This window comes from Pristiophorus japonicus, chromosome 6 (genome assembly GCF_044704955.1).
Source record: "Pristiophorus japonicus isolate sPriJap1 chromosome 6, sPriJap1.hap1, whole genome shotgun sequence".
NCBI classification, from domain to species: domain Eukaryota; kingdom Metazoa; phylum Chordata; class Chondrichthyes; family Pristiophoridae; genus Pristiophorus; species Pristiophorus japonicus.
The window spans coordinates 1598958-1626430 of NC_091982.1; the positions used below are offsets into that span (position 1 = coordinate 1598958).

Sequence of the window (27473 nt, forward strand, 5' to 3'; positions counted from 1 at the left end):
GCCCAGTTGATCCAGTCTTTCTTGATAGGTCAGTCCCGCCATCCCAGGAATCAGTCTGGTGAACTTTCGCTGCACTCCCTCAATAGCAAGAATGTCCTTCCTCAGGTTAGGAGACCAAAACTGTACACAATACTCCAGGTATGGCCTCACCAACTGTAGCAACACCTTCCTGCCCCTGTACTCAAATCCCCTCGCTATGAAGGCCACCATGCCATTTGCTTTCTTAACCGCCTGCTGTACCTGCATGCCAACCTTCAATGACTGATTTACCATGACACCCAGGTCTCGTTGCACCTCCCCTTTTCCTAATCTGTCACCATTCAGATAATAGTCTGTCTTTCTGTTTTTACCACCAAAGTGGAGAACCTCACATTTATCCACATTATACTTCATCTGCCATACATTTGCCTACTCACCTAACCTATCCAAGTCACTCTGCAGCCTCATAGCATCCTCCTCGCAGCTCACACTGCCACCCAACTTAGTTGTAAACAGCTGGGGCCCCAGCACAGAATCTTGCGGTACCCCACTAGTCACTGCCTGCCATTCTGAAAAGTACCCATTTACTCCTACTCTTTGCTTCCTGTCTGACAACCAGTTCTCAATCCACGTCAGCACACTACCCCCAATCCCATGTGCTTTAACTTTGCACATTAATCTCTTGTGTGGGACCTTGTCGAAAGCCTTCTGAAAGCCTTCTCGCTCAAGCAACCATTCTTCAGTGGGAGTATAGACAGTTAAGTCTTAGCAGATTATTCCACCAAAACCTGATCTTGTTCTCATTAGATGCTCATGTGCTGGTTCATTCCAGCAGAGATTGCTGGATTGTGGATCAGGAGCTGGAAGGATATTTTTTCCCTTAACAAGGGATTCCGAGTACAATTGCAGTGCCACAACAGCTGCCCAGCTGTGATCATTGGCCTCAGCACAGACCAGGATCAAATTTAGTCTGTGGCCTCTGTGATACAATGGGCCAAATTCTGCTGCAAAAGTAATGCCATTATTAACGTGCAAATCGGCCAACAAGACAAGGGGATTAAGAGATACGCCGCAAGTTGTGAATCTCCAGAACCTGCTGGTTGAATTGCTCGCTGTTTGCTTTGCACAAACAGCATCTTGCCCTGAGCCTCCTCTTGGGCCCAATTTTGGCCATGACTTGCATCAATTTTTTTGGAGTAAGTTGCTTTTTCTGGCGTAAGTTAAAAAATGCCATTTCCCCAAAAAAATTTGCTCCAGAGTAAGTCAGTTAGGTACGATTTTTTTTAAGTCAGTTTTTTTCCCCCAAAAGGGGGCGTTCCCAGACACTTACGCCAGTTTTGGCCATTTATGCCACTTTGGCCAGAGAGAGAGAGAGAGAGAGCGAGCGAAATGCTGGTATACAAAACACTTTCTCCCCACCCCCTCCCCCCAAAACTCTCCTCCTTCCCCCACCCCCTCCCCCCAAAACTCTCCTCCTTCCCCCACCCCCTCCCCCCAAAACTCTCCTCCTTCCTCCACCCCCTCCCCCCAATCAAAACTCTCAAGCACACACAACCACTAAATAAAAAATAAAAGCGAAGTCCTACCTCGCCCGGGAACTCGGCGGGCCGGCCGGCCAGGGGCCGGGGATCGGGTCCTGCTCTCAGCCCACAGGACGTGCTGGGAGGGCAGGAGCATGCACGCAGCCTTCACTGAGCATGCGCGCACATGCCAGTGCTTTCTGCGCTGGCCTGTTGCTCCCCCCACCACCACCACCCCCCCCCCCTCCCCCTCAGACTGCACGCCACGACTCTGGGGACTCCGAAGAACGGCCAGGATGGGGTCTCTTTTTTCCGGCGCCCTTTCCAGCGTGCAAAGTCGGCGCGCTTCAGGTCAGTACGCCGAAAAACAGCTTGGACAATGTTGGGCCCCTTATTTTTAAGAACTTGCTGGATTTGCACATTAACTACCCATTAAACTCGCCACAGAAAGTCAAGTCTGGTAATTAACAGCACAAATACATTTTTAACGACGTGGTAATTGTTAATGACTGACCAGAAATTAAATTGAACAATGTAAATTGTGGAGTCTCATTCCTTCAGGTAATGAATTATTATGAGAGATTTAAAAAATATATTTTAATTGTTTTTCTTGCTTTCCTGTCTCTTTTTTCTCTCTCTCAGTCCATCTTTCTTTTTCTCTCTGTATTTCTCTTTCTGTATCTGATTTGACTTTAATTCACCCTCCTTTACAGTCATTCCTGTTTCCTTTCTCAATCCTTAAATCTTATTGGTTTTGGAGATAAACTGTTGGTCCCATCATTCACTGAGGCCCCAGATGCACTGACCTCGCCATGCCATTATCAGCTCGCACTCTCAGCAAGTCACGGGGCAAGAATGCTTTGAGCTGAAGGGTGCAGAAAAAAAACTACAAACAGATGCCCTGGTCCATTGTCTTGTCAACTGAGCACTAGATTTTCTCAATTAAAAAACTAATAATAAAGCTGAAAATCTTACTTTTTGCTCTTGATTTTCTTTGCTCTTTTTGCTTTAGCTTCATAGTAGGACTGAAGAACTCTTGCTTTCTGCAGCTCAGCTCGACGTTCTTGTGCCTAAAATAAAACAAAACATTTATAGTCTACGGGGAGAAATTAGTTGAAGCCCAGTTTTAGGCACAAAGATGGCCGCAATGCACATCCGAGGCAGGCCCACAACTTAGCCTTATCTAAATAACCTGTCGTTCTTTTGAGGCAACTCATCCTTCTGTATAAATTAATCACCTGCCTCGCGACAGCGACCTCAGGTGAGTGCCGAGTCGGAGGAATTGGGGTGGGGGCGAGAAAAGGAAGGATAAGCTGGAGGGGGTCCAATCTTGGCTAGCAGGAATGCCGTGGAGCCAGGAATGGTACTTCTGCACTTCGTGGCTCCATATAAATTTAAATAAAAATGACTAACACACACGCCAGGTGAATCCTGCTCCGCTCCTCAGGACACCAATTTCCCAAGACATCCTAAAAGGCATTAGGACTCTTCCATGTGTAAATGAGAGATCTATCATTTGCGTTAGGTAGCCGGATAGGATGCCTGATAAATCGACCAACCCAATTTCAGGGTGGACATCTTTCAGATATCCTTGGGACACAGGACGTCAGTCCCCAAAATTGAGCCTCACTGCGCCAGTTTTACACCTATTAGATGGGCACAACAAGGTGCAATTTCTACCCCTACAACTCAAAACATTCAAAGCTACCCCTATAACTGGTTCAAATCTGATAACTTTAAACTTAACTTTGAATCTTTTTAATGCATTTCCCTTCTGTGCTCACCACTGTCTTGATTTTCTACCCATTGATTTTAATGGTTGGAAAATCGCAGTCAGCTGGGAGCAGAAGCAGAAAGAGCAGGACAATAAATCTAAAAATACACAACAGAACATGGTGCAGGTAAATGACAGCATGGCTAAATTGAAGTAAAATAAAAAAAATTGTAACTAAAGGTGTGGGGTTTACGGTTACATTAAAATTTTGAAATTATGTGAAGATTTTGAGGAATGTGTTGTGTTTTGGACTGGTTATTCTTTGATGGTAGTTGTGGAAAGTGAATGTCTTGCATATTGGACTGGTGAACCAATCAGCTTGGTCAACTTAACAGAGATTGATTATTTGAGTGACTCGATGTTTTGCCCTTCAGATTATGAGGTTGAAAGGTTTTAAAATCTGACTTTTTTTTTAAGATGAGTTCACCTCAAACACAGAATCATTGAATCTAAGCAAACACGACTAACATCTCACAATCCAATCCTGAGGGCCTTTTGGAAGGGAGAGCTGTCCCTCTTTCTCTGTCCCTCTGATCCCCTCTCTGTTGAGATGTGATGCTTCGGACATACACAAGAGACCAGATTATTAATTGTGTAGATATAAATAACATTTAAAATGTGGTTGGCATCATCTGGTTGAGTCCATTTTTTTTAAATTAATTTTCTGTGAATCCTCAAGCCTCTCAAGGTGAGAGATGTTAGTATTGAGGACTTCAACACTTTCTAATTCAGATACCTGGGGGGAATTTTAACTTAAAAAATGTGTGGGTTTGGAGTGTGGGGGTAGTTAAATGGTTAAAAATTGGATTCCCAACCTGATCCCACATACTTTCGGTTTTAACGGAGGCGGGCGACCAACCTGCTCCAAGGGGGTGGAGCATCAATTTAAATATTATAATGCAGCTGGAAGTCTCTTTTTTTTTAACCTCCATTTTGTTTTTAACTGCAGGTAGACATATTTCACACAATTAGTGAAACCCAGCAGTTAAAGAAAAAAGGGGACTGCTTCATCCAGAAGGTAAATGCCTCCTGGATCCAGGGTCCCCTCCTAATCCACTCCCCCTCCCCGATCCTTTTAAAGGCCTGGCCCTCATGCAAACCCTTTTCCTTCCTCTGTCCAGTTGAAGGTCTACCCACCCGCAGCCAGCCAGCCTCTCAATCTGACTGGCTGCGAGTGGGAACCAAATTGGCTCTACTGTTAAAGTTGGCAGGACCGGTGTGAAAACCCGGCCTCCCGACCCGGAGCCCTCTTGCCCCAAAGCCGCCTTCCTCCAGAAAATTATGGCCCCAGTGTCGATCATTTCTATAATCTGATGTATATTCAATGCAGAGTAAAACTCCCAACACTCTGTGCAAAACGCTAAATATCACCTCCCACTGCACCAGCGGAATATTTTCCATCCCTCATACCTTCTATCCTTTGGTCTCTCTCGGTGATATTGTCAAAGTAGTTTTATAGTGTGGCTCTACCTTACTTGGCATTGGACTGAGAATGTTCCAGCTCATTTCATGCAGCTCACAGCCAGCAGAGGAAACTTTCATCTTACCTATCTGGATTTGTACTCCACGCTCAAAGATGAAAGGCCAGTGTCTAATTAGTCCACTGCATCATTCAGTGATTCAACAACTGTATGCAAGTGATATAACTTCTAGATAAGAACATGCGCGCACGCTTAAGTGTGAAGCATACCTCCTCCAGACTCATAGCTCGGAAAGAAGCCTGTTCTGTAGCTGTCAGTATTGGCACAGTCACCGGTTTGTTCTTGTGCAGCAAGTTAAAAATCTCCTGCTCCAAGGGGGTTTGTGCCTGGAATAAACAAACAAAATTAAGGACAAATCACAGAGTTTATTTGAAACAAATCTCCCATCCCTCCTGTAGGCAGTGACTCACGCTGGTGTAGTGTCACAGGCATTAGCAGATATAGCACATCGCCAGAGGAATTAAAGGAAATGTAGTCACATGGATGGAGTGAAGGTTCGGGGACAGAAAGCTAAGTACAGAGGTTAAATGAAGCTCTCAGATTGGAAAGATGCAGTGAATGGTGTTCCACAGGGTCGATTTTGGGGCTGATCTTATTTACTTAATACATAAATGTTTCAGACATAGGAATTAAGGGAATACTACTGTAATTTGCTGATGGCACCTAATGGGGGTATAGCAAATTGTGACAAGGATGATGAAAACCTACAGGAGGACATAGGTGAGCAAGCAGACCAGCAAATATAATTCAAATGTAAATAAATATGAAGTAATATACTAAATAAGAATCGGGAAAGGAAATAAACTCTAAAAATGGTGAGATTTTAAGCAGGGTAGAGAGGCTTTGGCATGCAAATACCTAACCATTAAAGGTGACCATGCAAGTAGCTAAGGCTTGAAAACAGACAAATGGAATCCACGGTTTTATATCTAGAGGCATGAAATATAAAAGCAAAGTGGTTATGTTGAGCTTGCACAAGATCTTGGTTAGGCTGCAGTTGGAGTATTGTGGACAGTTCTGGGCATCCCATTATAGGAAGTATATAAAAGCCATAGGAAATTCACCAGGATGTTACCAGGGATAAAGGTTTATAGCCATGAAGAGATGTGAGAAGTTAGGGATTTTTTTCTCCCCGCTGAGAAGTTCTTCAAAATTATGAAGTGTAACGATGAGGTAAATAATGATAGCTTGTTTCCACAGATAGTAATAAGATCATAAAAAGAACTAATGAGGAGTTAGAAAACATGTCTTACAGACAGGATGTTTAGAACTTGCCACAGACTGTTGCAAAGATTCAAAACATTATTTTAAAAGGAAATTGAATAGCTGCTTGAAAAAGACTAATTATCAAAGGGAAAGTGAGCAGGAGTATGGGATTGGAGTAAAACATCAGTGCAGACAAGTAGTTTGTTTGTGCTGTAGCATTTTGTGACTCCTCATGTGGCCATTATTTATGCACAAGTCCAGACAGTGAGTGTCAACAGGCTATTCTATCAGAGGCCTTCACAGACAAGACCAATCCAATTCTTACTCAACATTCACAAGCGCACTTTGCAGCAAGGAGGGATGGGAGAGTTCAAAGGAAACCCATTAGACGTACAACCCTGGCTGATTTTTCCCTCTCTTTGGCCTGAGCCATTGAAACCAGTTGCAATATCCTATCTATTGGCCCTGGTGAGACCAACTAAGTCCGCATCAGGCATTGAATCTTGAGCCGCCTTGATCTGTATGGCTCAGCTACTTGCTGCCTTAAGTAGATAAAGATCAAGGGTGACACAAATCTTATTTCTACTCGGCTGTAATGTATATATTGCAGAGAAAGGATATATACAAGACAGAAGTTTCCACAGAGAAATGGGACACTGGCTCATGTCAATGGTTTTGTGCATCCCGAGCTCCTGGTCTGAATCATACTTGACTTGTTCTGTGCTGTATCATTCCATTCTGCGATTCTATATTGGTAAAGGAAGATGCTGATCCAAGGACAGGTACTGTCTTACAGGGGCAATGCCTCCATCCTGCACCATTCCCAGACAGTCCCGAGAAGACAGGTTTTCTGACCTACCGAACTCAATTGAGCCTTTGGTGCTTGTAGGCTGTCTCACTGATGTTGGCTCATATGGTTAAATGGATTTTTCCACTCAGGATTCCTGTTAAGATACTCCCAACCTCCAAATGTTCCTACTTGAGTAACTTATTTTGAACAAAAAACTTAGCAAAATGGTTTTCTACTATTTGAAGCTGCTAAATGAGGATCAGCATCACTAGGAAGTCACCAGAAGTATGAATACTTGGTTCCCATCCACAGCAATTGCTCAATGTTGGCCCTTTGGCTTAGGAAAGGGAGATGGCCATTCCACCTATACCCAACCGTTGATTCAGGACTGACTGTGGGAAATTTCATTTTTGGCTTGTTGACGTAATAAGCACAGCAATGCAACTCTTCCCAAAAAGTATCCTCTATGTAGCATGAGCAGCACCATACCTTCCAGCCTGCTATTATTTCCTCCATTGGTTTGACAGTAAGTGGTTCCTCATTTAGTGGAAAGATGAGCTGCTCCGCTTTCCGGTTCTGTAGCACAGTTCGATCCCATTTTGTAACCACCTTTGATGTTTTCTCATATGCCAATGACCTTTGAATCTTTCGTGAGAAGCAAACCGTTATTATCCACTTGTTCAAATGTTCAAATAATCAGCTATTAATGGCAAATTGTCACTAAACTGCAACCATTTCAGTCTTACACAGTTACATAGAGGTCAAGTTTCAGCCTGAGTTGCTCCTATGTTTTTGGAGCAACTAGTTTAGAATGGAGTATCTTAGAAATTGCAATTCTCGGCCTTTAGTTTGCTCCAGTTCTAGTCAGTTAGAACAGTTTCATTTTAGAACAATTTTTTTTCAAAAGGGGGCGTGTCCGGCCATTTACTCCTGTTTTGCAAGTTTAGGCAGTGAAAACTTATTCCAAACTAACTTAGAATGGAGTAAGTGTAGATTTTTGTACGCTCAGAAAAATCTTGCCTATACTTGGAAATCAGGCGTAGGGAACAAAAGATAGGGGGGGGGGGGGGGGAGAGAGGGGGGATTACAAACATTAAACACTTCACTTTTACAAATAAAGAGCCATCATCAATAATAAATTATAAATACATCAATAAATAAACCAATAAATCAATCCAAATAAATTTAAAAATAAAAATTTAAAAAAAAAATTAAAAATCATTCAAATAAAAAATTCTTTCTACTCAGCTCCTGCAGCACCAGGGAGAACGGGGGGAGCCGGGAGACGAGGTGATGATGGGGGCGGGGAGGGGAGACGAGAGGGGAAAATGGGGGAGGTGGGAGAAGAGAGGGGAGGGGGGGTGGGAGAAGAGAGAAGATGACGATGAAGTAGCCCCGCCCCAGCGAGATGTGGGCGGGGCCCCGCTGAATTCGAGGAAGCTGGGGCCCCGCCAAGGACTTCGGGCCGGGCCTGCACGCAGCCGATGCCGGGCTGCCGACTCGCCCCAGCGAGAGGCCGGGCAGGCCCCCCGCCGAGGTAAGATGCGCAGGCCACTCGGCCGGGGATAGGGTCGTTGCCCCAGAGACAGGACGCCGGCAGCTACTGCACACGCTCGCTCACAGCTGCAGGCACTGTTGTGGGCGCAGGGCTGTAGCTCCGCCCCCAGCAGCTCCTGCTGTGCCGTGCCAAGCTGGAATTGGGCCGACAGCTATCGGAGAATCGCAAGGTAAGTATTTGGCGCAATTTTTGTTCTATGAATTAGGCGGGCCTCTCCGATGTGCGCCATTCTAGCGGGCGGCTGAAACTTGAGCCCATAGTACATAGTTTATTCAATAGTCACTGTGTGTTGCTAATATGAAAGACTGTTCCAAGTGTGATGGGATTAGAATTTCTGTATCTGGGCTGCAGCCAGTATGTATCATCTACCAATTCTGAGAAATGGCTTCAACCTGAAATGTTACTCTCTTTTGTTCTTTCAGATACTGATGAATATGCAGTGTATTTATATTACACCCAACCTACAGATCTAATGTCATTATATGTGCTACCAGTACAGTAACAGAACTGACCAGCATATCACGGCAGTAGCTGACATGAGTAATGAGGAATACATCATAAAAGGGAACTGAATGCTGTCAACATTATTTTTTTGTTATATTTTCATGAATAACTCAAAAGTCAAATGGTTTCAGCTTCACAAAATTTGAGTACACTATTTGGCTCAGTTTATCTGAAACATGTCAATGTTTTCTGCCTTTGTGATTAATTTATTTATTTCTGATGGTGGGCAGTAGTGCTAATCACATCGTAAAACTCATCACAATTCAGAAGACAACCCTTAGCCCTATCCCATACACTGTATGAACCCCAAAATAATTCACCTTTTCACTTTGTTGTTTGCTGAGGGGTAAATCTAGGGTCTTGTTTGTCTTCTCAAATTTCTTGAGCTGTTTTTTCACAGTGTTCAATGAGGAAGAGGCTGGTTGGATGGTTCCCAGCAAATCTGATAGCTCAATCTTCTCATTAGCTCCTAGAGCAAAGAGTGGGAGTTGATTTATTCAATTAAAAATCTTCAGTGACAGAAAGTTAAACAGTAAATAATTAACTAACCTAACTTGTCATCCAGCCAGCCAGAATGGATATGATGCCATGCTTACACTATTAGTAGATTTAAAATACAATCTGATAGACAGCAGACATTTTATCCTCAGCCTACTTTTGTTGAAAATGTTGTCCCCTTGCCCTCTCATGTTGACTCCTTGCTACAGAAGCACTCCAGGTATCACGCGTGAGGCTTGACAAGTGTTAGCAGGTTACTTGAGCAGTGAGAGGAGGCAGAGTTGGGGGGTGGAGGTGGTGTGGAGAAATCACACCCGGGGCCCAATTTTTTCTCATCCAACGTCCAAACACAGAACACTTCAGCAAACGATGCTGGATAGTGACCAGGAGCAATATCATCCAAATATTCATCTTCAATCATTCTAGGCCAAAATCCTGGAATTCCCTACCGAACACTATAATGGCAGCAGCATCGCCACAAGACCACAGTTAATTTATGGACAAGGCACAACGCTAACTTTTCAGGGTTCCAGAATTAGGTAATAAATATGACCTTGCTAGCATCACTCATGTCTGGATAACAAATTTCAAAAAATGTGGCTAATTCTTTTCTCCCCAGCCCATGGGCACTGAGGCCAATCATAGCACCTTTTCAGCTTCCACTGAGCTAACTTGGCAGATTAGGAAACCAACCTGGGACTTTCCTGTGGCTCAGCTACTCAATGAACAACTAGGGGGTCTGCAATTTACACAGGACGCGAATTTCCCTACCTCCGCGGGTGTCATCGGTGGCAGACTGCAACCCCAGTGTTGGCTCCATCCTGGCCTCCGACATGAGTTTCACCTAATTGGGCTTGTTAAGCCCACCCAGCGAATTTCCCGGCCAATTGAAGGAAGCGGGTCTGATGACGCCATTTGATGATGTGTCATCGGCTAGTTTCTTTAAAGGGACCATGCGCAAATTTACTTTGACATTTATGTTGTCAGTGTTCTACAGCATTGAGGTGCTACAAACATTGACAATGACAGCAGAGGTGCACAACTGCACCTAGGCTCTTAAATGACTCCCTCCATATGCTTATGGAGAGAGTCACAGCACACTGGAAGGTTCTCTTCCCTTCCCATGGGCGGAAGAGACATCCCCAGGAGACCAACACAGCCTGGTTGCACATTGCACAGGAGGGCACAAGCAGGGTTGTTGTCTGGAGGACCAGGCTGCAAACCTTTCAATCAGGAAATGTTAAAACCACACACAACCTCATCTTGCTGTGCCACTCATCACATTCCGATCTCTCTGCCTTCCCTAACCTACTCCTGTACATCCTTACTCACACCAACTTATTTTGCACCTCCACCCATCCCTCTCTATCAATATTATCACTTCCCCAGCCACCCCTCACACTCACCCTCATCCAATCATACCAACTAACACCACACAAGGGTAGGCACTTGTGTGTTTTAGCCAATGTTCATGTGAAATTTCTGTTAGCGTGCTGTCAAACATTGAAATCTTTATTTTCAACACTTTGCCTTCTTGGACAGATTTGTGTGCACCTTTGGAAGCGGCTTAGTGAGCTGCAGTGAACGGTGAGACATAACGGCACCTCCGCAATGGTGATGAGTGTGAAAGGAATGGCTTGGGCATTGTAGGGATGCTTTATGGTGTTGGTGTGGGGTGGTGCCAACCTGGGGCATCATGTGGCAGCCAGGTGTACAGCATCAAGTGAAGTAAATGTGATCATAGCGAGGCCATCCTTGGCCTCCCGGACAGTAATGTGGTCGGGTGCTGATGCCGTGTCCTGTGTAGCATTAGGTGATTGCGGAGAAGGTTGGTGTGGTTGTTGGTGCTGCTGGTGTACCTGGTCAGAGAGAGTATAAAGTGCACCCTGCTGATGGAATAGATGGCAGATGAAGTAGAGATGACAGAAGCGATGTGTCAATGGTGGGCGACACAAAGAGGTCACACTGCATGAAGACTTGTGTAAAGACTTGCAGCATTCTGAATCTGTAGTGGCAATTCAGTTTAGAGATGCTGGTGCTTAAGGGAAGATATCTGAATCAGCTGGGAGCATTGAGTCGGCATTTAAAACTGTCAACTCATCAGCTGAACTTCTGCCTCTGTTTCACTGACGAGGTCTAGGCACAGTGGGAAACCAGTGGGAGACCTGTGAAAGTTAAAAGGCTGGGGGGAAAAGCATTGTTAAGTGTCTATAAACAAGCCACTAATGATTTGAATTGCTCAGCGCTGGCAGACCCGACGCTGGGAAATGCAAGTGTGCACGTTTTGACCCCCCCCCCGCTGTCAATCATTTAAAATTTCACAGATGACCTGTCGCCCATCCCGTCTGCTGAGCGCCAGCAGATTTCTGGCCACTGTTTAATAGAAGTCCCAAAGCGAATGAGAAACTGAAGCAACATCTCAATCACAGGTCACTGGCCGGAAATGTTAACTCTGTTTCTCTCTCCACAGGTGCTGCCTGACCTGCTGAGTATTCCCAGCATTTTCTGCTTTTATCTCAATCACAGCAATCTATTTGGTCAGCACGTTGGCTTCAGACCAAAATAGCTGATTTTGAGATATTATTAATCTCAAGATCCAGAAATAATGGCCCGGACTTTGCAGTAAAAATAACAGTGAGACTATCAGCGCTCACTGTGATTAAAAAGTAAATCGGAGCAACTTCTGGCAACATGGAAATCAGGAAGTTGCTGTCAGAGTTGCTTTACTCCTCCAAAAGCTTTGCTATACCGGTATCTCGCCAAGAGACTTGACATTCAAACACATGCACTGAGAACTAACTTTTACAAGTGCAGAGTCTCATTCCTTTAGATTTTAATTAGTTAGCGATTTAAAATTTTAAAAAATTTAAATATAGCTTTTTACTTCTTTCTGTCTTTTTTATCTCACTCTTTTAATCCCATCTTTCTTTCCTTCTCTTTATTTTGCTTTTTGTACATGATTTAGCATTGAATTCACTATTCTAACTTACACTTCCTGGTTCAGACACTGCACGTCTGTTAGGATTCTTCAATCTGATTGGTTAAGGAGATACACAGTTGCTCACCCTATTCACACAGGTCCCATATCCCCTGTAGAGGGCTCCGCACAGATTTCTAATCTCCGCAAGTTCCAGTACAAAAGTTCACAGAAAGTCTGTGGGCAAGTTGAAGTGTAATGAAAACTTGGCACCGTTGATTCTCTCAGGGTTCAGCCACTGAGAGGCAGCCATTTGCCAACATTGATGGGGCACAGTGTTGCAAGGTTATTACGATGGCTTCTTGTGGCAAATGTAAAGAGATGCTGATCTGGATGCATAATTTTCTCAGAGGAAGTAAATAACGGGTCAGAATAAATAGACACTTGTGTTGTCATCACATCTATACAAAGCGACAGGTCCACACTGACAGTTCTCGACATTCCTACCTATAACTAGACTTGCTAACAAGAGAGGAAAAGATTAGTAGGTTGATAAACCTAGGCCAGTCTCACCCATGTCCCAGGGATTGGTTATAAAGTAACCTGAGAGCAAGCTTTATGTCTGGCCTCCCAGTTAATGAATCATGCACAGCAGGGCCTTAAGGGAAGAGGATTAAAACATTGTATAGGTTTGTACTATTGGTCTGTGCAAATGAAAGCTGTTATGCAATCACATCAGTTGGTGCAGAGAAGGAAAGAATTTGGGGGAGGGGGAAAAAGAGACAAAGGAGACCAACAAAGACAAAGAAAAAGAAAAACGAGTGCATAATACATCGAGGCCAGTACTACGCACACATTCATGCTGACATTACAGGTTATTTGTGCAGAAACTCTCCCGAGTATTGTACCTTCTGAACTGACAGTGAACTCCGACACCTGCAAACTGGCCTCTGTCCTCTCGGCCAACCTCTTCCTGGAATCAGAGATGAAAATGAGGAACATGGTGTAATTGTTTATTACAGTAAGAAATTGTTTAAACCAGTTTGGTAAGACACTGCCCAGAGAAGTGATTCATTTAGATAATTGATTGTATATTAATTATAAATGTACAAGCGGATATATAGAATGATGAGATAATTATTCCCAATGCTAAAGATTTTGAAATGGTATTATGCAAATACACAGAACATCTCTTTACTCTGTATTTCAAAATAAACTTTATAAAATCTGCAGTCCTTCTACAGATGATTCATTTCGATGTCGTGTGCAATGACTTAACAATCCTATTTTAAGATTCTCCCACAAAATGCTTCCCAGTCACATAAGCAGCTGCACTATTTATTGCAGGTTGCCTCTCAGGACTATTAATTGTTCAGTGGTGTAAAAACATTGCACTATGTGGCACATACATAAGATCATGTCAGTCCTCACTGTCACCTGTAAGGACCCTGGATATCATTACCTTTTTTTGTCACTGAGGGAGCTAATCGCCTCCAGCAGTTTTTGGTGCTTCCTCTCATCATCACTGCCATCCTGCAAAATGTAAAATTAAAAAATGAGTCAGTGTTTCCATGAAAGGAAAATTCTAATAATAGTTTGAAGAGCCAGTACTACAGGTACAAATTCAAGTATTGCAATGGTTTTAATTCTAGATGTCTTCATCCACCAGGAAACATCATCATTATTACAGAATCTATGACTCATTCAGACTGCATGCCGATGCAGCTCAACGAATATCAAATCCCACTTCTGATCATTCTTTTCAGAGCAAGATGATTGGTGGTGCAGAAGATGTGTTTGAAAGGACAAGACATTTGGCCCCCTAAAATCAGCATTAGATTGTTTGTATGGGTGCATATAATTTTAAAATTCTAAAATTTTCAAGCTTTAAAAAAACCAAGCATTGCATCATCTAATTCAGCATTTTTCAAACATTTCTTTAATCAAAACATACAGATCTGAACATACTCCTGGGTACCCCTTATCCTAAAGATAATAACAACTACTGAAAGAGAAACAGCGCAATCGGTGCAGAGAAAGTTTTCTTTTATTATTGATATAGACGCACACCAAGAAGTTCAATATAGAATAAAGAAATCTAATGACATGTGCTGGCTTTGTGGGTCCGGAGATCCTTTGTCTTGAGCAACCAGGGATTCCCATTTGAAAATGTATGACCTGATCATTAATTCCTAATTTATCTCAACCATTTTATTTCTGTTGGTGCCCTGTGCTGTGGACCTTGTTTTCTTAATATTCATCAAAATAATCCTGCAACAAGATTCCCATTAATTTGCATGGTCAAGTTGCTGATGCCAACAGGTCTTGTTCTAATTTATGGTTTACCAACCAGTGAGGCAACAGCACTAAGAGCCCTTCCCACACCTCCAGGCTTACAAAATTCAACAGGTCAAAGCAGTGAATAAGAAACAGGAGCACAAAAAGGAATGAGTTACACAGGCTTTAATGTCCAGATTTCTAAAGTTTGGGGGCTACAGTTTGAACATCTCTGCTTTACAATAACATACAAAAGTGACAATTTAAAAAAAAAACTCATGAGAAAGAAGATATTACCTCATCCTCACTGGCAGTCAAAACATGTTCAGTCTTAAACAAATCCTCCTCATTCACTCCAAGGGAAAGTAAATCTCTGAGAAATAGAAAAATGCAAGGTCATGCAGTTTCTATAGATTTGAATAAACCAAAGCTAAAATAGTTTGCAAAACAACAGATTGTTTGGACAAAACCTGAGTAGCATTGATCTACCTCAAATAAATTATTTCAAAAATGTAACTGAAATTATGGTAGTCAACTAAGAATTTGAATGTAAGCAAGCCAAGAATAACAGAAATCCATTGCTGCCCCCACCTTATTTACAGCATGGTGCTTCAGAGGCAGGGAATACCACCTTAAAGAGCAAGATGCTATCAGCAACAAACATTCGATACTGGCAGACATTTTGCTCTGCTATAAGCTCAGCTCTTAGCCCACCCATATGAACCAGCAAATGTTTTGCTGTTGGCTGCAGAAAGAAATATAAATTGCATATAAACATGCTCGGGTGACAGCAGAGTCTAACTTTATCGTCAGATTTGCCAGCTCTGTTTCTGCCCAGTATCTGATGGAGAACAGCATTGGGTGGAAATGTAAATTAGGAGAGGAAGGGGAGGATATTGCTGGGCACAAAGTCATGTGTCACTCCTCTAAGTGAACGTCACATACCCTAAGATCCAGAATGCACCTTTTATTACCAAATACCTAGTTAATCAGCAGCAGAACTTGGAGACAGCAAGGGGGCCCTTGGTCTGCATTCTAGATACTGAAACATTATCCTCTCTTTACAGAAGGCAGACTGAAAGAAACAGAAAAGTCTGTGGGGTCTGGTTTCCCATACAGGCAGTAATCAAAGAGTTACACCTGCACCATAGTAGTTCAGGTGTTGGCACTGGTCTCGGAATCAGGCCCACAGAACAGAAAGGCAAATTAGCAACCAGATCAAGTAGCAAAACTGCTTCCGATGGAAGTTCTGCAATATAAATGGCGGTCTGAGGATTCTTACTATTAATCTGATCATATGTGTGTAAACGCAAAAAATGAAGTTGTTAACCGGTGAATTACTGTCTTTTTGTCATTCTATTACACTCAGACCAACAGTTAACAGTGTATCTTGATGAATGATCTAGGCTTTTAAGTGGATGAATTCTACTAATGCGAAGAAACATGGCAATGTAATAGGCACGTGCAGGACACACCACGTGGCAATGAGTTTATTCCCACTTGCGAAAATTACATGTGTTTAAAAGATTTGTTAATGAAATATTCCCACATTTACAGCTGGAGTACTTCATATTAGGATATTAGTAAATCAGTTTAGTTTTTGTATCAAATTATTTTTCATAATAGGCAGGCAATATTTGTAATTACCGATAATCATATAACTAGCATTTATACAGTACTGTTAACGTTTTTAAAAATTTATTCATTTTAGGGGTTATGAACGTCACTGACAAGACCAGCATTTATTGACCAGCCCTAATTGCCCTCGAAAATGTGTTGGTAAGCCGCTTCCTTGAACCGCTACAGCTCATGTGGTGAGAGTGCTCCCACAGTGCTGTTAGGTAGAGAGATCCCAGGATTTTGATCCAATGCTGATAAAGGAATGACAATTCATGACCAAGTCAAGATGGTGTGAGACTTGGAGAAGATAGTGTTCCCGTACACTTGCTGCCCTTGTCCTTCTCGGTGGTGGAGATCGTGGGTTTGGGGGGATTCTGTCGAGAAAGTCTTGGCAAGTTGGTGCAGTGCATCCTTTAAATAGTACACACTGCAGCCATGGTGCACCAGCGGCAGAGGGAAGGAATGTTTAAAGGGGTGGATGAACTGTTGATCAAGCAGCTGCTTTGCCCTGGATGGTGTTGAGCTTCTTGAGTGTTGTTGCAGCTGCACCTATCCAGGCAAGTGGAGAGTATTCCATCACACTCCTGACTTTTCTCTTGTAGTGGAGAGGCTTTGGGGAGTCAGGTAGTGAGCCACTCACTGCTGAATACCCAGCCTCTGACCTGCTCCACTAGTTACTGCATTTATGTGGCTGGTCCAGTTGAGTTTCTGGTGACTGGCAACCCCCAGGATGTTGGTGGGATATTCACTGATGGTAATGTCATTGAATGTTAAGCGCAGTAAAGAAAGTCCCAAGCCACTTCACAAATTTGTGTAAAGAAAACAGACAAGGCTGAAAGGGGTGATTTAAATCCTGGTTAGAGATGGATTTTGAAAAGGTTTTCAAAAAAGAGAAGGCAGCGGCGAGGTATTGGAAAGGAATTCCAGAATGTAAGTATCTACCGCTAATGGAGGGATTCATATTCCGAAAGGCCAGTCAGAGGAATGGCAGGTGGATATAGAGTTGGAAGAGATTGCAGAGACAGGATGATGATTTAAAATTTAGTATGTCAGGAGGCAAGTAGACAATATAGTAAAAACATGGGTGATAGGAGATTGCAACTTGGCATGGTACAGGATAATGGTAAGTGAGTTTTGTACAATTTGGAGCGTATGGATAGTGGAGGAAGAAAGGCAAAGAGAATGTTTGAACAGTCTTTTGTGGAGGTGACAGACACAGGATTCAGCAATGAACGGAAAAAGACAGTGCTGCAGAGGTGGAATTTGTGGTAAAAACATGGGGTTCGAAACCGAGCTCAAGGTTGAAAAGGATGCTAAGAGGTTATGAAAAGTCTTGTTGAGGCTGAGACAGTACTGGTGGGAAAATCCTTGGCAAGGGAACAGAATTTGCAGCAATTTGTGCTTCTCAAAGTTAAAGTGGAGGAAGTTGCGACTCATCGAAGGGAACACAGAAATAAGTTATGGAACGATAGATCTTTGAACTGGGAACGGGGGACGACTAGTTACACCAATCATTATCATTGAAATTTGAAAAGTAGTTTGCTCCTTAATGGATTTGTTACTACTAAATCATATATGAATCAAAATAAGAAAACTCACAAAAACACCATATAATTTTTGAATACATGACTAGGAGTGCACTGTGGAATGCAAGATAAAAAATACTTGTATTTGTATAGTACTGTACATTAAATCATCAAAACAATTAATTACAATAGGAGTGGAGTGACTTTTACTACATAGGCAAACACGGCAGCCATTCTGCTCCAGCAATAACCCACAGATGAATAACCAGATAGTTTATTTATAGGTGGAAATTATGAATGGAGCAATCTTGACGAGGACACCAAGTGAATGCCTGCTCTTCTCCCAAAAATGTAGTGCGGTGTCGGTATCCACCTGAAAAGGACCTTGCTTTTTAACATCTTATCCAAATGGCAGCACCCTCAACAAAGCAGTGCTTCTTCAACATTGCAATGAGATGCCTGCCTAATGTATTGTCTCAAGTTTTAGAAACATAAACATAGAAACATGGAAAATAGGTGCAGGAGCAGGCCATTCGGCCCTTCGAGCCTGCACCGCCATTCAATAAGATCATGGCTGATCATTCCCTCAGTACCCCTTTCCTGCTTTCTCTCCATACCCCTTGATCCCTTTAGCCGTAAGGGCCATATCTAACTCCCTCTTGAATATATCCAATGAACTGCCATCAACAACTCTCTGCAGCAGGGAATTCCACAGGTTAACAACTCTCAGTGAAGAAGTTTCTCCTCATCTCAGTCCTAAATGGCCTACCCCTTATCCAAAGACTATGTTCCCTGGTTCTGGACTTCCCCAACATCAGGAACATTCTTCCCACATCTAACCTGTGCAGTCCCATCAGAATCTTATACGTTTCAATGAGATCCCCTCTCATCCTTCTAAACTCCAGTGAATAAAGGCCCAGTTGATCCAGTTTCTCCTCATATGACAGTCCAGCCATCCCTGGAATCAGGCTGGTGAACCTTCGCTGCACTCCCTCAATAGCAAGAACGTCCTTCCTCAGATGAGGAGACCAAAACTGTACACAATATACCAGGTAAGGCCTCACTAAGGCCCTGTACAACTGCAGTAAGACCTCCCTGATCCTATACTCAAATCTCTTAGCTATGAAGGCCAACATACCACTTGCCTTCTTCACCGCCTGCTGTACCTGCATGCCCACTTTCAGTGACTGATGAAGCATGACACCCAGGTCTTGTTGCACCTCCCCTTTTCCTAATCTGCCGCCATCCAGATAATATTCTACCTTCATGTTTTTGCCCCCAAAATGGATAACTTCACATTTATCCACATTATACTGCATCTGCCATGCATTTGCCCACTCACCTAACCTGTCCAAGTCACCCTGCAGCCTCTTAGCATCCTCCTCACAGCTCACACCACCACCCAGTTTAGTGTCATCCACAAATTTGGAGATATTACACTCAATTCCTTCATCTTAATCATTGATATATATTGTAAAGAGCTGGGGTCCCAGCACTGAGCCCTGCGGCACTCCACTAGTCACTGCCTGCCATTCTGAAAAGGACCCGTTTATCCCGACTCTCTGCTTCCTGTCTGCCAACCAGTTCTCTATCTACGTCAGTAATTACCCCCAATACCATGCACTTTGATTTTGCACACCAATCTCTTGTGTGGAACCTTGTCGAAGGCCTTTTGAAAGTCCAAATATACCAAATCCACTGGTTCTCCCTTGTCCACTCTACTAGTTACATCCTCCAAAAATTCCAGAAGATTTGTCAAGCATGATTTCCCTTTCATAAATCCATGCTGACTTGGACCGATCCTCTCACTGCTTTCCAAATGTGCTGCTATTTCATCCTTAATGATTGATTCCAACATTTTCCCCACTACTGATGTCAGGCTAACCGGTCTATAATTACCCGTTTTCTCTCTCCCTCCTTTTTTAAAAAGTGGTGTTATATTAGTTACCCTCCAGTCGGTAGGAACTGATCCAGAGTCAATAGACTGTTGGAAAATGATCACCAATGCATCCTTTATTTCTAGGGCCACTTCCTTAAGTACTCTGGGATGCAGACTATCAGGCCCCGGGGATTTATCGGCCTTCAATCCCATCAATTTCCCTAACTCAATTTCCCGCCTAATAAGGATATCCTTCAGTTCCTCCTTCTCACTAGACCTACTGTCCCCTAGTACAATCAGAAGGTTATTTGTGTCTTCCTTTGTGAAGACAGAACCAAAGTATTTGTTCAATTAGTCTGCCATTTCTTTATTCCTCATTATAAATTCACCTGAATCCGACTGCAAGGGACCTACGTTTGTCTTCACTAATCTTTTTCTCTTCACATATTTATAGAAGCTTTTGCAGTCAGTTTTTATGTTCCCTGTAAGCATCCTCTCGTACTCTATTTTCCCCCTCTTAATTAAACCCTCAGTCTTCCTCTGTTGAATTCTAAATTTCTCCCAGTCCTCAGGTTTGTTGCTTTTTCTAGCCAATTTATATGCCTCTTCCTTGGCTTTAACACTATCCTTAATTTCCCTTGTTAGCCACGGTTGAGCCACCTTCCCCATTTTACTTTTACTCCAGACAGGGATGTACAATTGCTGAAGTTCATCCATGTGATCTTTAAATGTTTGCCATTGCTTATCCACTATCAACCCTTTTAAGTATCCTTTGCCAGTTTATTCTAGCCAATTCATGCCTCACACCATCGAAGTTACCTTTCCTTAAGTTCAGGACCCTAATTTCCGAATTAACTGTATCACTCTCCATCTTAATAAAGAATTCTACCATATTATGGTCACTCTTCCCCAAGGGGCCTCGCACAAGATTGCTAATTAGTCCTTTCTCATTACACATCACCCAGTCTAAGATGGTCAGCTCTTTAGTTGGTTCCTCGACATATTGGTCTAGCAAACCATCCCTAATACACTCCAGGAAATCCTCCTCCACCGCATTGCTACCAGTTTGGTTTGCCCAATCAATATGTAGATTAAAGTCGCCCATGATAACTGCTGTACCTTTAGTGCATACATCCTTTTTTCTTTTTTTGATGCTGTCCCCAACCTTACTACTACTGTTTGGTGGTCTGTACACAACTCCCACTAGCGTTTTCTGCCCTTTGGTATTCCGCAGCTCCACCCATACCGATTCCACATCATCCAGGCTAATGTCCCTCCTTACTATTGCATTAATTTGCTCTTTAACCAGTAACACCACCCTGCCTCCTTTTCCTTTGTCTATCCTTCCTAAATGCTGAATACCCCTGGATGTTGAGTTCCCAACTTTGGTCACCCTGGAGCCATGTCTCCGTGATGCCAATTATATCATACCAGTTAACTGGTATCTGTGCAGTTAATTCTTCCACCTTATTCCGAATATTCCTCGCATTGAGGCACAGAACCTTCAGGCTTGTCTTTTTAACACACTTTGCCCCTTTAGAATTTTGCTGTAATGTGGCCCTTTTTGTTTTTTGCCTTGGGTTTCTCTGCCCTCCGCTTTTACTATTCTCCTTTCTATCTTTTGCTTCTGACTCCATTTTATTTCCCTCGGTCTCCCTGCATAGGTTCCCATCCCCCTTTTGATGTGGCATTCAAACTTATAGTCCAGGAAAGTGAATAGTAGCAATGATGTCCAGCTGACACAGAAGATAGTCTGTACCCGATGTGTGTTTGGCCTCTTACAAGAAATTAAAAACACTGAATGGTGAACATTATTCACAAGTGCTTTAGGCTTAAGTGCACCAAATCTTCTGCAGCAACTGCAGTTAATCACCAGCTCCACAGAATTGGATGAAAATGCCAAACTTCTATTTTAAATACATATCTTTGGTGTTGATATACCTCAGGAACATTCCGAATGGTCTGCTCGAAAATCAAATTATTCCATCTGAAACCAAACTTAAATGCACATCATCACATTCCCTTCTCATAATATGTTCTTTTATACAAAATGAGTGAACGGTGCAGGTCAAACATGGAATTTTATAATACAGGGGACCATCTGGCCCATTGCACAGATCTCTGCCCTTCAGTCAAAACTATCTTTTGCAACTTGTGGGAAAAATAAAAACAAAATTAATGTAAATAAAACGCCGAGTCTGTCAGTGTGGGAAAGGCAGGTGGTGTCGGTCTTTTCTCTCACACGCTGGCTGACTGGGCCCAGGAATGTGAAGTGTGGCCCCCGGCCCGGGCCCTGCTCCCGGGCCCGGCCCGCTCCCTGCTCCCCGGCCCGCTCCCTGCTCCCCGGGCCCGGCCCGCTCCCTGCTCCCGGCCCCGCTCCCGCTCCCCGGGCCCTGCTCCTCGGCCCGCTCCCTGCTCCCGGGCCCCACACACCTGCTCCAGTCACCGAGCCAACATAAACATGGGCCCCGGGCCCTGCTCCCCGGCCCCCCGGGCCCTGCTCCCCTGGCCCCGGGCCCTGCTCCCCGGCCCCGGCCCGCTCCCCTGGCCCTGGCCCCCTCCCTGCTCCCTGCTCCCCGGCCCCGGGAGTGCGGCTTCTCACCTGCCTAAACCCCGCTCCCGCTCCGCGCTCGCCGCCATCGGGCCAGCTCCTGCACATGGATCCAGGCAACACACACACTGCCGTCAAGCGCCACACTTCCGGCTCGTCGCGAAAACCTGACCCACTCCTCGCGGCAACAGACACACACTGCCGTAAATCCAGTCGCCTTGGCGCAGCGTTGCAGCGGTAACCAGGGCAACGGGCCGGGGACTCGGCCCCTGGGCTTCAGCCCCAGCATCACAGGATGGACAAAGATCAAATAAATAGAACAATAACAAACAACAGTGAGCCAAATATAGTGAAAACACAGCAGTGACCCTTGCTGTGCTGCAGTGTGTATTGTGACAGGGACAGGCAACACACTCAGCTCAGCCTAAAGCTATTTTGGAAAAAGAAAGCCATGCATTAAATTGGGTTACATTTTATAAACCAGACAGTGGAAACCCGGCTGTTTCAACTCAGTCAGAAGATCAGCTGCAGACCTTTAACTGCTGGATGTAACTTGACGATACCGGTCCTGTATGTATGCTTGGGGTTACCAGCCTCCAGGTGGCACCACTGTCGGAGGTCATTGGGCTGAGCGCACGCGTGCGCGGCCCAGGTACAAAAGGCAAGCCATCATGTAATGTAATCACTTTGGGCCCGAATAAAGCAGAGTCAGGTTCGTACCTGTGTTAGTTTACAGTATTCAGTCTATCGAGTTATTACATACAGAACATTTGGCAACGAGGTAACTTAAGAACTTTCGCATGCAAAAATGAGCACAATTGGAATTCTGGCGATAATAGTGGAGGGAGAGGACTGGGCAGATTTTGCAGCTCGCCTGGACCAGTACTTCATGGCCAACAAAATGGCGGAACCCACTGACGCAGTTAGGCGCAGGGCGGTCTTCCTCACAGTTTGCGGTCCAAAAATCTATCGACTCAAAGAATCTCCTCTCGCCTACAAGTCTAACGGACAAGGACTATGAGGAATTGTGTGCTCTGGTATGTGACCATCTCAAACCAGAAGAAGGCATCATCATCTCACGATATCAATTCTACAACCACGTTCGGTCTGAGGGCCAGGATGTGTCGGAATTTGTTGCCAACCTAAGACATCTAGCTGGACCGCATAAGTTCAAAAACTTGTTGGGAGACATGCTGCGGGACTTCTTTGTAATCGGCATCAACCACGAGGTGATCCTGCGTAAGCTACTGGCGGTGGAGATGCTGGATTTGAACAAGGCCATCACGATTGCCCAGGCATGCATGACGACAGACAAAAACTTAAAGCAGATAACATCGGAAAATCGGTACTCGGCAAGTACTGTAAACAGGATTGTATCATCGTTGGCAGAGCTGCGTATGGCAGGGCCTACTTCACTGCGTATGTGAAACCTGTGGCTGCCCAAAGTCCGCCAATGGGAATGAATCCGATTTCACCAGGTTGGCGTTGTGGGGGCAATCATCGGCCTCATCAGTGTTGGTTTAACCAGTACATTTGTAAAGGCTGTTCGAGACCGGGGCATCTCCAGCACATGTATCCGCAACTGAGCAAGCGTGCTGCGACACACCATGTGGAGGATGATGACCAGTATAGCGCGGATCCGGATATGCAATCTGAGATACCAGAGGAGGAAGTGTATGGACTGTATTCATTCCTAACAAAGAGCCAACCGATAATGATTAATGTAAAACTTAACAGTGTGCCGGTACCGATGGAATTGGACATGGGTGTGAGTCAATCAATAATGAGCCAGAGGACATTCGACAAGCTGTGCATCACTAAGACTGTGAGGCCTAAGCTGAGTCCAGTCAATGCCAAGTTGCGTACGTATACTAAAGAACTCATAATGGTGATTGGCAGTGCCGTAGTCAAGGTTCATCTGTCATGGATTGTTCCAGGCTGTTCGGCAGGAATTGGCTAGAAAAAAATCAAATGGAATTGGAACGATATCAAAACATTGTCGTCGAAGGATGATACTCCATGTGCTCAAGTACTGAACAAGTTCCCCTCGCTGTTTGAACCAGGCATCGGCAAATTCACGGGAGCCAAGGTGCAGAGCCATGTGGACTCAGATGCAAGAGCCGTCCATCATAAAGCTCAGGCGGTTCCGTACATGATGAGGGAGAAGGTCGAAATCGAACTGGACAGACTCCAGCGTGAAGGGATCATATCACTGGGTGAATTTAACGAATGGACCAGCCCTATTGTTCCTGTGTTGAAGAATGATGGCACTGTCAGGATTTGTGGAGACTACAAGGTTACAATCAACTGAGTTTCGAAACAGGATCAATACCCGTTACCGAAGGCTGATAGCCTGTTTGCAACGCCAGCCGGGGGGAAGTTATTCACTAAACTGGATCTCTCGTTGGCCTACATAACACAGGAGCTGGTCGAGACATCGAAGAAACTTACGTGCATCAATACTCATAAAGGACTGTTTATCTACAACAGGTGTCCTTTCAGAATTCGCTCGGCTCCAGCCATATTTAAGAGAACATGGAAAGTCTACTGAAGTCCGTCCTTGGAACCGTCGTGTTACAAGATGACATTCTGGTCACAGATCGTGACACCGCCGAACATCTGAACAACCTGGAAGAGGTCTACATCATCGGGACAAAGTAGGACTCAGGCTGAAACGTTCGAAGTGCGTCTTCATGGCACCGGAAGTCGAATTCCCGGGGAGGAAAATTACTGCTGACGGTATCAGGCCTACGGACTCGAAAACCAAGGCCATCAAAAATGCACCCAAGCCTTAGAATGTGACAGAGCTGCGTTCATTCCTTGGTCTACTCAACTACTTCGGTAATTTCCTACCGAGATTGAGCACTTTATTAGAGCCACTGCACATGCTGCTAAGAAAAGGCGACAACTGGGTTTGGGATTCGTCTCAAGACAGAGCTTTTGAGAAAGCTACTAATCTGCTTTGCTCTAACAAGTTGCTGGTACATTATGATCCGTGTCAGCATCTAGTATTGGCCTGTGATGCTTCGTCATATGGGGTTGGTTGCGTGCTCCAACAAACTAATGAGTTGGGTAAACTATAATCTATTGCATATGCTTCTAAAAGTTTGTCAAAGGCGGAAAGAGCCGACAGCATGGTAGAGAAAGAAGCATTAGCCTGTGTGTATGGAGTTAAAAAGATGCATCAGTACCTGTTTGGTACGAATGGAAACAGATCACAAGCCACTCATTTCATTGTTTTCGGAAAACAAAGGTATCAATACCAATGCATCGTCCCGCATCCAGAGGGCGCTGACATTATCTGCCTATGATTATGTCATTCACCATAGGCCTGGCACCGAGAATTGTGCCGATGCACTGAGCCGTCTGCTGTTGCCCACACCGGAGGTGGAGACGCCACAACCTGCAGACCTACTGTTAGTCATGGATGCTTTTGAAAGTGAAGGAACCCCTGTCACGGCCCAACAAGTTAAGACCTGGACCAGCCAGGACCCGATATTATCGGTTGTGAAACGTTGTGTCCTTAGTGGTGATTGGTCTGCCATACACAAGCAAATGGGTGGTGAGACCAAACCTTACAACCGTCGCAAAGACGAACTATCCATTCAGTCAGATTGTTTACTGTGGGGTAATCGTGTTGTTATGCCTAAGAAAGGCAGAGAGAAATTTGTACGTGACCTATATAACACTCATCCCAGTATTGTCATGATGAAAGCCATTGCCAGGTCTCATGTATGGTGGTCTGGAATTGACTGATCTGGAATCATGTGTGCATCAGTGCAATACTTGCATGCAGTTTAGTAAAGCACCAGCAGAATCGCCGCTGAGTCTGTGGTCGTGGCCATTTAAACCATGGTCCAGGATCCACATCGATTTTGCAGGTTCCTTCCTGGAAAAGATGTTTTTAGTTGTGGTGGATGCATATTCCAAGTGGATAGAGTGTCATCCAGCACATCCACAGCTACCATTGAGAGCCTTTGTGTCATGTTTGCTACGCATGGTCTGACCGACATCGTTGTAAGCGACAATAGACCTTGCTTCACTAGTCTGGAGTTTCAAGAGTTCCTGAAAATGGTATCAAACATGTGAGGTCAGCACCATTCAAACCCACATCTAATGGACAAGCAGAGCGTGCAGTCCAAACCATCAAGCAGAGTATAAAATGTGTAACTCAAGATTCACTGCAAACTCGCTTGTCATGCATATTGCTTATTTACAGGACAAGACCCCACATGCTTACCGGGGTTCTTCCTGCTGAACTATTGATGGAGAAGTCTCAAGACCAGACTCTCTCTTGTCCACCTTGACTTGAATGATCATGTTGAATACAGACGTCAAAGTCAGGAATGGTATCATGATCGCGCTGCTGTGTCACACGGCATTTCTGTTAACGATCCTGTGTATGTACTAAATTATGGTCAAGGTCCCAAGTGGATCGCTGGCACTGTTATGGCCAAGGAGTGTAACAGAGTGTTTATCGTCAAGCTCAAGAATGGGCAAACATGCAGGAAACATGTTGATCAGATAAAACTGCGACACACGGATGAACCGGAACAGTCTGAGGAAGACACAATCAGTGACCAACCAACCTACCCTCAGTCATCAGAGGACTCCGCTGTCATCAATGAATCTGGACTTTCAATCCCTGACCTGGTCATTGCCACTCCCATCAGATCGGCTACCCAGCCCCCAGTCACAACAGACTCAGAACACTCGCCCAAGGCTGGAGGTGAACTGAGATGATCTATTCAGGAGCGGAAAGCCCTGGAACATCTCAATTTGTAAAAAGACTGTTACTAATATCTGAAAGGGGAATATTGTCATGTATGTATGCTTGGAATTACTAGTCACCAGGTGGCGCCACTGTCGGAGGTCATTGGGCTGTGCGCACGTGTGTGTGGCCCAGGTGTAAAAGGTAAGCCATCTTGTAATGTAATCACTTTGGGCCTGAATAAAGCAGAGCCAGGTTCTTGCCTGTGTTAGTTTGCAGTATTCAGTCTATCAAGTTATTACATACGTAACAACAACAATTAGTATTTATTTCTCTTTACAAATATACTTATTTAAAAACAATTTATCATGAAGAACAAACTTACAATAAACAGATTTACGATAGACATGTATTGCCTGTAACTATAAAGCGCTGCTTGAATGTGTATATAAAGGCCAAGCAGTAATTGAAAAAAACAAATACAGGGAAACACTATCAATGGCATTGGAGTGGCACATGTTTGTGGCAGAGGAGCGGCGAGAGATCATGGTGGAGGTGCAGCAAATAAGGGTACGGGGCCCAAAAGAGCCAAGGGCCCAGGGGCAACACAGGCCAGCCCATAATGCAATATAGAAACATAGAAACATAGAAAATAGGTGCAGGAGTAGGCCATTCGGCCCTT

At 44.2% G+C, this 27473-nt stretch overlaps 1 protein-coding gene across 1 annotated transcript in view; it reads right to left on the reverse strand.

Annotated features, from left to right (window-relative positions):
• LOC139265523 (U3 small nucleolar RNA-associated protein 14 homolog A) overlaps positions 1 to 22208 on the reverse strand; it is a 47630-nt gene extending 25422 nt beyond the window's left edge. Inside the window, exons 1-8 of the mRNA XM_070882545.1 lie at positions 22132 to 22208; positions 14802 to 14877; positions 13690 to 13760; positions 13136 to 13200; positions 9133 to 9281; positions 7240 to 7395; positions 4964 to 5080; positions 2475 to 2569 (exon numbers count right to left, since the gene is read on the reverse strand). Coding sequence (XP_070738646.1) covers positions 2475 to 2569; positions 4964 to 5080; positions 7240 to 7395; positions 9133 to 9281; positions 13136 to 13200; positions 13690 to 13760; positions 14802 to 14877; positions 22132 to 22169 — 767 coding nt within the window. The 5' untranslated portion in view covers positions 22170 to 22208. The remainder of the gene's footprint in view (positions 1 to 2474; positions 2570 to 4963; positions 5081 to 7239; positions 7396 to 9132; positions 9282 to 13135; positions 13201 to 13689; positions 13761 to 14801; positions 14878 to 22131) is intronic.
• Positions 22209 to 27473: the final 5265 nt, after the last annotated feature.